General features: G+C 52.5%; 1 protein-coding gene across 1 annotated transcript; it reads right to left on the reverse strand.

The window, feature by feature from the left end:
- Positions 1-4794: 4794 nt before the first annotated feature.
- Positions 4795-7956, reverse strand: LOC123150886 (probable receptor-like protein kinase At4g39110). The gene has a single exon (XM_044570699.1). It carries the CDS (start codon positions 7700-7702, stop codon positions 5165-5167), a length of 2538 nt encoding a protein of 845 aa, XP_044426634.1. The 5' UTR covers positions 7703-7956; the 3' UTR covers positions 4795-5164.
- Positions 7957-9389: the final 1433 nt, after the last annotated feature.

The raw sequence follows: 9389 nt of genomic DNA on the forward strand, positions 1-9389 counted from the left end.
TCTCCCTCCTCCTCCCCCCTTCTCCTACTCCAACTAGGAAAGGAGGGAGTCCTACTCCCGGTGGGAGTAGGACTCCTCCCTGGCGCGCCTCCTCCTGGCCGGCCGCCTCTCCCCCCTTGCTCCTTTATATACGGGGGCATGTGGGCACCTCTAGACACAACAATTGATCTCTTGGGTCTCTTAGCCGTTTGCGGTGCCCCCCTCCACCATAGTTCACCTCGATAATATCATAGCGGTGCTTAGGCGAAGCCCTGCGTCGGTAGAACATCATCATCGTCACCACGCCGTCGTGATGACGAAACTCTCCCTCAAAGCTCGGCTGGATCGGAGTTCGAGCGACGTCATCGAGCTGAACGTGTGTTGAACTCGGAGGTGCCGTACGTTCGGTACTTGATCGGTCGGATCGTGAAGACGTACGACTACATCAACCGCGTTGTGCAAACGCTTCCGCTTTCGGTCTACGAGGGTACGTGGACAACACTCTCCCCTCTCGTTGCTATGCATCACCATGATCTTGTGTGTGCGTAGGATTTTTTTTAAAATTACTACGTTCCTCAACACTATGAGGTCTGAAAAGATGTCAAAATGCTCGCTGATGTTCTTTTGGTTACAACATACTTTCTTCAGTGAATTTCAAGATTCAGAAGCTTATGATGAAAATAATGATGATACTCTATTGTAAATTGTTCAAAATTATTGTCTGTAATTTTTCATATCTGTAAAAGGATAGATTCTTGGGATCATCTATAAATTAAAAAAAAAACCTGATGTTTATATCATCTTTTACATGCTCATATCTTGATTTTGTTGCAAACAGGAAAGCACAGCTAGGTCCTGCTAGCTTTTACAAGAGAGAACCTCACTTCCTTTTTGTTAGAAAAGGATGCGTCGATGTATCAAAACTGAAAGCATGCAGATTTCACATTTTTACATTTGAACATTTCATTGTACTCATATAGCGCTGATTGGAAAGTGATTGCAAATGGATTCAAATTGGACCGAAATTTAAACACCAAGGAGTAGCATTCCAGTAAAGCAGCCCTATGAGAATAAATAGATAATCATGTAGATATTACAAAGCAAGGTTCCATATTTTCATGATTTGGCACTCCATCAGAATGATAGAGCAAATTGTTCCTGAAAGCATATGAAAAATCGTCAAACTTCAACCATCCTTCTCATGATATCAAACATGGTGTCAAATGATACGGCATCACCAAAGCATGCATAATCCATAATGGACTGACCATCTGCCCCCAAAAAATTAGCTATCTGACCATCCTTCTCATCTACTTGAATCGCATAAAAAAACGTTGGATCCTCCTTCTGCTTATTCTTCAAGTATTCTAACAGTGTTTTTGCATCATTGGATTCTAAATACCTCTTCCTTTCCTTACCAATCTCATTATTGCAATCCATTTTTGAGAATGGCACTTTGTCGCCTCCTCCATAGAACGCTACCATGAAATCATACACCTGAGATGGCTTCATCCCAGCTTCACGTATCTGGCCAATTAGCGTTTTGTCCGCTTCTACAACACGTCGTTGGGACCTCAGCATGTGTAACTTATTGGGACTAGCAAGATAATGATTATAATCGGTTACAACCTTTTGCACTGTACAAATCCCCTCTCTACTGACACTAAATTGAACACGAGCCTGACAACCTGTTCTTGTAGTGGCCTTTGATGATTCAGTTTCTCGTTCTCCCTGATTACTGCAAACTATATATTTCTGGTATATACTTGGATCTTGGCGGCGTTTTGTCTGGCTCTTTCTGATACTAAACCCAACCTTGCCGGCATACGTGTTGTACATGTCGTATGCTTTCTGCTCTGAATCGAATGACGTTGGGAACGATCAAAGCTTGCCCAACTTTATCAACCACCTACATTAAAAAGTGTTGAGAACTAAAGATACGTTACCACAATGTAAACTATATATTATGTTTTTCTTCACAACACATTAATTGTACATTACGTGCATCATGGACGGAATACTTTGTTCTGAATAAGCTATTGTATTATCAAGCCAAATACGAGCAAATCGTTGTGTACAGAATTATTAATATGCCATCCTCAAATTGTTCATTGGAGAGAAACATCTTATCTTGACTTCCTGATCTAGCTTTTGGCATGACAATGTACTATACACATGCATGTTGAGATTGTTGTAAGGGACAATCTCGAAGAACCAGGCAACGACCATACCTATTGTATCTCCTCTCCGTCAGTTGCACGCCCACTGTCGCTCACATCGTCCTCCTGGCCTCTTTCTCCAGTCATGTTGGTTGTGTCATACTCCTGGTCTTCTGTTACGTGCGGTGGCGGCAAGTCTATGTCGCATGTTGCTGCCTCCGGCGCCACTTTCGACAGCGGGCTGTATGAGGTGGAGCAGCGGTCGTCCTCATCCGCATGGTTTACATGATCCAAGGCGACGACAGTGCCAGACTCCGGCGTGGCGACTCCCGTCCTTCTCAATGGAGGCGACACTTCAGGCAGCGGGAGCACGACCCGCGACGGCGATGGCTCTTATTCTGGGCCGATGCAGCCATGGGAGAGAGAGGGCGGCGAGGCTTTCTGGCGCGGTGCGGCCATCTCCGACCCAGGGATCCCACGCCCACCAGTCCGATCGCGTGGAGAAGAAGGCTCCGATTGCTCGGCCATGGAGACTCCAATTACCGCGGAAGCGATTGATACGAGCCGCGTAGTTTGTTTCCTGGAGCGGATGCGAGGTACTCGAGCCGAGAAACGTACGCGCAGGTGGGGATGAGAGGATAGCGTTAGATGGAGAGCAGGGACAGGTGGCGGCAGATCGGATTGGGTATGCATGGGAGGAGGTTTGCAGCCGGTCTCCACCCAATTTTTGCTCATCTTTTTCATATTTTAAAAATGTAAACGAGAAATTTTCAAAACTAGGGCCTTTGAAAACCCAATAAAATATCAGTGGGGACAGAAAATCACCATGTCTCGAGCCTTTGAAAGTTTCAAAACTAGGGCCCATAAAATTATTAACTTTAATTCCAACATGCCCCCCTTTCATGATTTTCACAATCCATTCCATATATCTGGGAAATCTTTTAAACTTGACATCTTATGTTCAAAAGACCATTTAAATTTGTCATATGCTTTTTAAAGTCCACTTTGAAAACCATAGCACCATGCTATTAGCATGTATAGTGTTCATGGCTTCATGTAGGATATGGACCCCTTCCATAATATACCTGCCTTTAATAAAAGAAAAAAGTCCATTTTACTACCCTGAAAAAAGTTGGTGGTTCACATAACCCCCTGATCTTTATTTCTGTTCCCTTCACCCCTAAACAATCCCATACCGGACAAAATCGGTCCCTATGGTGGTTTGACTCAAATGGCTGCTGATGTGGCAGTGATCAACGGTGGTTTTGACCACAGGTGCCCCCCCCCCTCATCAGGCTGGGCTGAGATAGAGGAGCTCCAGCCTCCCCTTGCGCCCAACCCCGCCGTCTCCGGCCGACGCCGGCGACCGCCGGAGTTCCAAGCCGCCGCGCCGAGCGCCCTGCTTCTCCTTCCTCCCTTCTCTTTCCTCTTGCTTCCCTCTTTTCTAACCCCAAATCTCCCGCATATCCCTTGTTCGTCGCCTGAAGCTCATGGTCGCCGTCGCCGCGTCGATCCCGCGGCCGCAGGCCTCCCCTTGTCACGCCAAGACGCCCAGTAGCTCCGCCATCGTCGTCTCCTTCACCCTCGCCGAAGGGCTCGGGCTAGGAGGCCACGTACGCTCGCCATCGCCATCGTCTTCGTCCACGGCCGCCGCATCTTGTCATCGATTTCGTTGTGTCCGTCGACACCCGCGCTCACTAACCTCGTCCACGAGCTCCGCGGTGAGCTCCTCTGCCGATTCCCCCTTCGATCTGTGCCCGTGTGCGCCGCAGCTGCAGCTACCCCCGTGCGCTCGCTCGCTGCTGCTTTGCTTGTGGCTGCTGCTTGTGCCGTTGTTGCCTTGCTTGCTGCTGCTGCCGGGGTACGCGCTGCATCACGGGGGTCAATCCGGTGGTCGTAGCTCCGCCGGGGGTGGCCTTTGCCGCCGAGGCGAGCGCCCGAGCTCCTCTCTGTCTCGCGGGCGAGCGACAGAGGAAGGAGACAGACCTGTCAAGCGGACCCCGCCTCCTCTAGGCCCCACCCGTCAATCTCAGCCACACCTGCCAAGGGAGGCCCACCCGCAGGTCAAAACCACTGTTGACCAATGCCACATCAGCAGCAAGTAGAGACAATCCACCCGGGGGGTTCTTTCATCCGGTATGGGTTTGTTTAGGGGGTGAAAGGAACAGAAAATTAGATGAGGGGGTATTGTGAACCACCAACTTTATTCAGGGTAGTAAAATGGACTTTTTTCTTAATAAAAGCAGTTTGTACAAGAGAAATTGGAGGACTCACCACTCCACTCAATCTATTCATAAAGATTTTAGTGAAAAAAATTTAAACTAACATTCAAGAGGGAAATGGGCCAGCAATTTTGAATTTGTTTACCATCACTGCTTTTAGGAATCAATGTGATAATTCCATAGCTCAAGGTAGCAATGCTAATGTTACCTCTCTGGAAATCATCAATCATAGCTTTTAGACACCATTTAATCAAATTGCATCATATGTGGTAAAACTCAATGGGAGACCAGCAGGACCAGGACTCTTATTTTGTTCCATAGAAAATTCAGCAATATAAATCTCATACATAGAAAAATCCGATAACAAGATCCTCAGCTTTCTGGCTGGAAATCCTACTAATAATCCAATCAATATTAAGAGAAACGAGCTCTTTGTTATGCGGGGGAAAAGAGAAATGAGCTCCAGCTGAATGCATGCTAACAAAATCAACACTTTTTGTGAGACAAAGTGTAATTGACGCCATGATTTTACATACAGTTGCGGTATACATTTTGGAATTTTCTGCATCGGTAAACGCGATTGAGACACATACATACATTACACACATATATACACTCTTCGATCGACCTGGTTTGGTTTTGAGTTATGATCGGATCCTTCCTTGATCCGTTCCACCATGGATGCATGCATGGACTGGCATGCAGAAGGCGCGCGCACGGATTGACGAACTAGGGCGGTGCTGCTCGATCGGTGAGGACTGACGGCGACGCGTGGAGGGATGGATGATCGATTCAGACGATGGATCATCTCCCCTTCATGTCGGCGAGCTGCGCGAAGAGCTCGTTGGCGGAGGTGGTGGACTGGTCGGGCACGGTGGTGACGCCGCTGGCGGAGGAGACGATGGAGGCGTCGGCGTCGTCGGCGTCGGTGGCGCCCTCGGGCGGGTTGGCCTCCTGCAGCTGCAGCGCGTACTCGAGGTTCCAGAGCACGTCGCCCATGGAGAGGCGGTCGCTGCCGAACTCGCAGAGGCACTTCTCGGCGGTCTCGGCGAACTTGGCGAGCGACTCCGGGTTGACCTTGCCGTTGAGGTTGGGGTCCATGATCTTCTCGATGAGGCCCTTGCGCTTCCACTGCAGGCCCCACTCGGCGAGGCTGACCTGCTCGCGCGGCAGCTGCGGGTCGATGGGCGCCCGCGCGCACAGCGTCTCCAGCAGCACCACCCCGAAGGAGTAGACGTCCGACTTGTCGGTCAGCTGCTGGCACCGGAAGTACTCCGGGTCGAGGTACCCGAAGCTGCCCTTGACGGCGGTGCTGACGTGCAGCTGGTTCATCCCGGGGCCGTCCTTGGAGAGGCCGAAGTCGGCCACCTTGGCCACGAACTTTTCGTCGAGGAGGATGTTGGTGGTCTTGACGTCCCGGTGGATGATCCCGTGCGCGGTGCCGGTGTGGAGGTAGTGGAGGCCCCTGGCGGCGCCGATGCAGATCTCGAGGCGCTGCTTCCAGGAGAGCGTGGGCAGGCCCTCGGGGCCGCCGTAGATGTGGTCGCGGAAGGGCCCGTGCTGCATGAACTCGTAGACGAGGATCATCTCCTCGCCCTCGTCGCAGTAGCCGATGAGGGACACGAGGTGGCGGTGCCGGAGCTTGGACAGCATCTGGATCTCGGTGTTGAACTCGTTGATGCCCTGCTCCGACGACGGGTTCCCGCGCTTGATGGCCACCTTGATCCTGGACCCCTCCTCGTCGGGGTCGTTGATCTCGCCCACGTACACGTTGCCGAACCCTCCCACGCCGATGATGGCGCTCTCGTCGAAGTTCTTGGTCGCCTCTGACATCTCCGCGAAGGTGAAGAAGTGGCCCAGCCCCGCGGTGGAGGAGAAGGTGTAGCCGCTCTTGGACCCCTTGCCGTTGGAGAAGGACTGGCCCGTGTGGATGGGCAGCAGCCACGACGAGAAGCTGTTGCGCCGGTCCCAGTCCTGCGGCCGCCGGTGCCACTTCACCACCATGCATCCCAGGCCGGCGAAGGCGCCGAACATCATGGCGAACCCCACGGCAGCGACCACTTTGCGGGTGCCGCTGCCGTCGTCCACCATCCGGCCGTCCACGCCGAACTCGCCGTCCAGGCTGCCCACCGAGTTGCTCATCTTGAGCACCTCCGCGCCGTTGAGCAGCGCGTCGTTGCGGCCCGTGTCCTGCCCCAGCGGCCCGACCCCGATGATAATGTGGCCGTCGGTGTTGACCGACGAGTTCACCACGAAGTCCTTGTAGTAGGGCGCGGCCAGGTCGCCGGTGATGGTGGAGAGGTCCAGGGCGGAGATGGCCTTGCGGCCGTTGATGTACGCGTTGAAGTAGAGGTCGTTGGCGGACGTGCTTATGATGTCGGCGAAGAAGAGGCGGACGAGATAGTCGAACGACGGGTCCACGTCCACCTTCCACGACACGTTGAAGTTCTGGTTCGCGACGCCGGATTCAGCCATGTGGCGGGCGGTCGCGTACACCGCCGTGGGTGCCACGAGCTTGGTCGCCGGGAACGCGTCGGGGTACTTGATCGCGCTCGTCGGCACCGACACCTCCGTCCCGGCGTCCTTGGGGTTCAGGTACTGCCCGTCGTCCTCCCACTGCCGGCCGAGCGTGTCGTTCACGGGGCCGATGGGCGGGCCACCGACGTTGAGCCGGCACACCACCTGGTACGCAGCCTCTGACAACCCGCTTGTCTCGGCTAGCGGCGACACCGTCAGGGCCGTCTTGCTGATGAGCTCGTCGGGGGCGTTGACGACCTCGATGGCGTTGATGAACGCCGAGCCCGACTGCGGGGTGAACTTGAGCTCGAGCTTGTTCTCCGTGGCGTTGACGATGTACTCCTTCATGACCGCCTTCGCCTCGGGGGTGAAGCCGTGGAGAAGGACGTTAACGGCGGTGGACACGTCGAACGTGGCCGCCGCGAGGTCGGCCTCCCCGCTCTTGATGGGGAAGAAGTAGAGCCGGATGAAGTGCCAGCCGGGGGCCGTGAGCGGGAAGTTGTAGACGGCCTCCTCCTTGAAGACCCGCGCGGAGCGGTAGAGGTGCGACGGCACGTCGGCCTTGTCGTCGGCGACCTTGATGTTGTCCCTGGCGGAGAGCAGGCTGTTGGCCTCCGCGTCGGTCTTGAAGGACTTGCCGTCCTTGGTGTCGGCGGCGGCCGTGCCGCCGCAGTCGATGTAGAAGGCGTCCTTGGGCGTGAACTTGGACGGCCCCGACCCGCCGCCCGAGCCGTTGTCCGTGACCGGCTTCCCCTGCCCCGCCACGGCCGTCAGCGTCGCGAGCACGGCCAGCAGCGCCAGCGGGAGCGCCCCGCGGCGCACCATCTTAAGCGCGGTGCTTGTCCTCGTCACCCTCGCCCACACGCTGCTGTTGTGCCGCCGCTCAAGTCGACACCGCGGCCGCCGCCGCCACCTCGACGCGCAGCGCCCGACGCCGGGGACGTCGTCGTGCTGATTTTTGTTATTGTGGTGGCCTGGGCCTGGCTGGGGTGGCGCCCTCTCGCCCTCTCTCTGGTTGGGCGGGGCCAATCGGAGGAGAGGGAAGGGGGCGGAGGAGACTTGAGGGGGAGGGAGAAATGGGCGGGGGTTAAGCGGTGGTGGGTGGCGCCATGCCAAGTTTAAGCCGGTTTGACCCGGGCGTCGGCGTGCTATGTTTGGGGGCTCGTCCACCATTGACGCAAGTCATTCTGCACATGGCTATTCTTGGAGCTTGTGGTTGTTGCTGCTGGCTCAACGATCGACGGTGACCATGATTGGAGCTTGTGCTAGTTGCACGCCAATGGGAGAAGAGAAAGATGGAGATGCGATCGATGTTGCAGGTCTTTCCAGGAGCCACCCGGCCTGGTTTTGAGGTTGGGTGTGTCTAGGGCACATCTAGATGTGCTTTAGTTATTGCACATCTAAGTGAGTGAATCAAGCACAAAAAAAAAATATTCACACAAATCTCGATGCAAAATCAATGACATAGAACTTAGATGTGCAATACTTATGGCACATCTAGATGTGCTTTAGCAAAACTGTTTGAGGTTATCTTTCATCGCCCATTGTGAAACCAGCAATTCATACTAAGGCCCTGTTTGGTTCATAAGTCTTAGGACTTTTTTTAGTCCCAACTTATAAGTCCCAAGTCCCTAAAAAGTCCCTATCTGTTTGGTTTCTGGGACTTATAAGTCTCTATAAGACCATATTACAACTATAAGTCCCTCCTTGAGGGTTTTATTTCATAAGTCCTAAATGCCCACTTTAAGTCCCTATAAGTCCCTCTTGTTTGGTTTAGATGGGACTTATAGGGACTTATTTAAGTTCCTAGACCAATAAGTCCCTGGAAACAAACACCCTCTAAGGAAAAAAAGTGTGGCTATGTTTCAGTAACTCTCGGTCGAGTGACATAACATGTATAAAGATAGAAAACAGAAAAAAAAATACACGGATCTCAATGTAAGATTTTACGAATATAGCATCGGCTGAGACAAAACGAAGTCTTAGTCGACAAAGATTTAGCAAGACTATAAGAAAAACTGTTTTTTTTGTGGGGATTAAGAAAAACCGTTAGAAATAGCAGCCTTAGAGCATCTCCAACAGGCGCCGAACGCGCTAAAAACTGCTTTGCCGCGCGCCCATTGTCTGGTTTGGCGCGGCGCGCAGTGCTGGCTCCAGCAGCCGCGCTAAAATGCAGCGCGCGCGCTCCAGCATCTCGCGCTCATTCTACAACATTTTTACATCAGAAGCATAGATAAAAAAACGATAGATTGGATAGATAAAAAACAATACAAAGGTATTTTACATCGGTGCAACTAGATAGATAGTTCGAAAGCATAGATAGATAAAAGAGGTAAATACACCACTGGTGCTTGAACTTGCCACGAATGTGCACTTTAGTGTCCAAATTTGCAAAATACATTGAACTGGTTCCGTAACTTGGCATAGACGTGCATATACGGTTCAAATCTTGTTTCTATACATCTGTGACGTTGACGATCGCACCATCATGGCATGGGACTCACTGTCAGGG

The sequence above is a fragment of the Triticum aestivum genome, chromosome 7A (genome assembly GCF_018294505.1).
Source record: "Triticum aestivum cultivar Chinese Spring chromosome 7A, IWGSC CS RefSeq v2.1, whole genome shotgun sequence".
In the NCBI taxonomy this organism is placed as follows: Eukaryota; Viridiplantae; Streptophyta; class Magnoliopsida; order Poales; family Poaceae; genus Triticum; species Triticum aestivum.

Bases quoted from the DNA above. Each gene is read 5' to 3' on its own strand.
- LOC123150886 (XM_044570699.1), bottom strand. From the start codon at position 7,702: ATGGTGCGCCGCGGGGCGCTCCCGCTGGCGCTGCTGGCCGTGCTCGCG.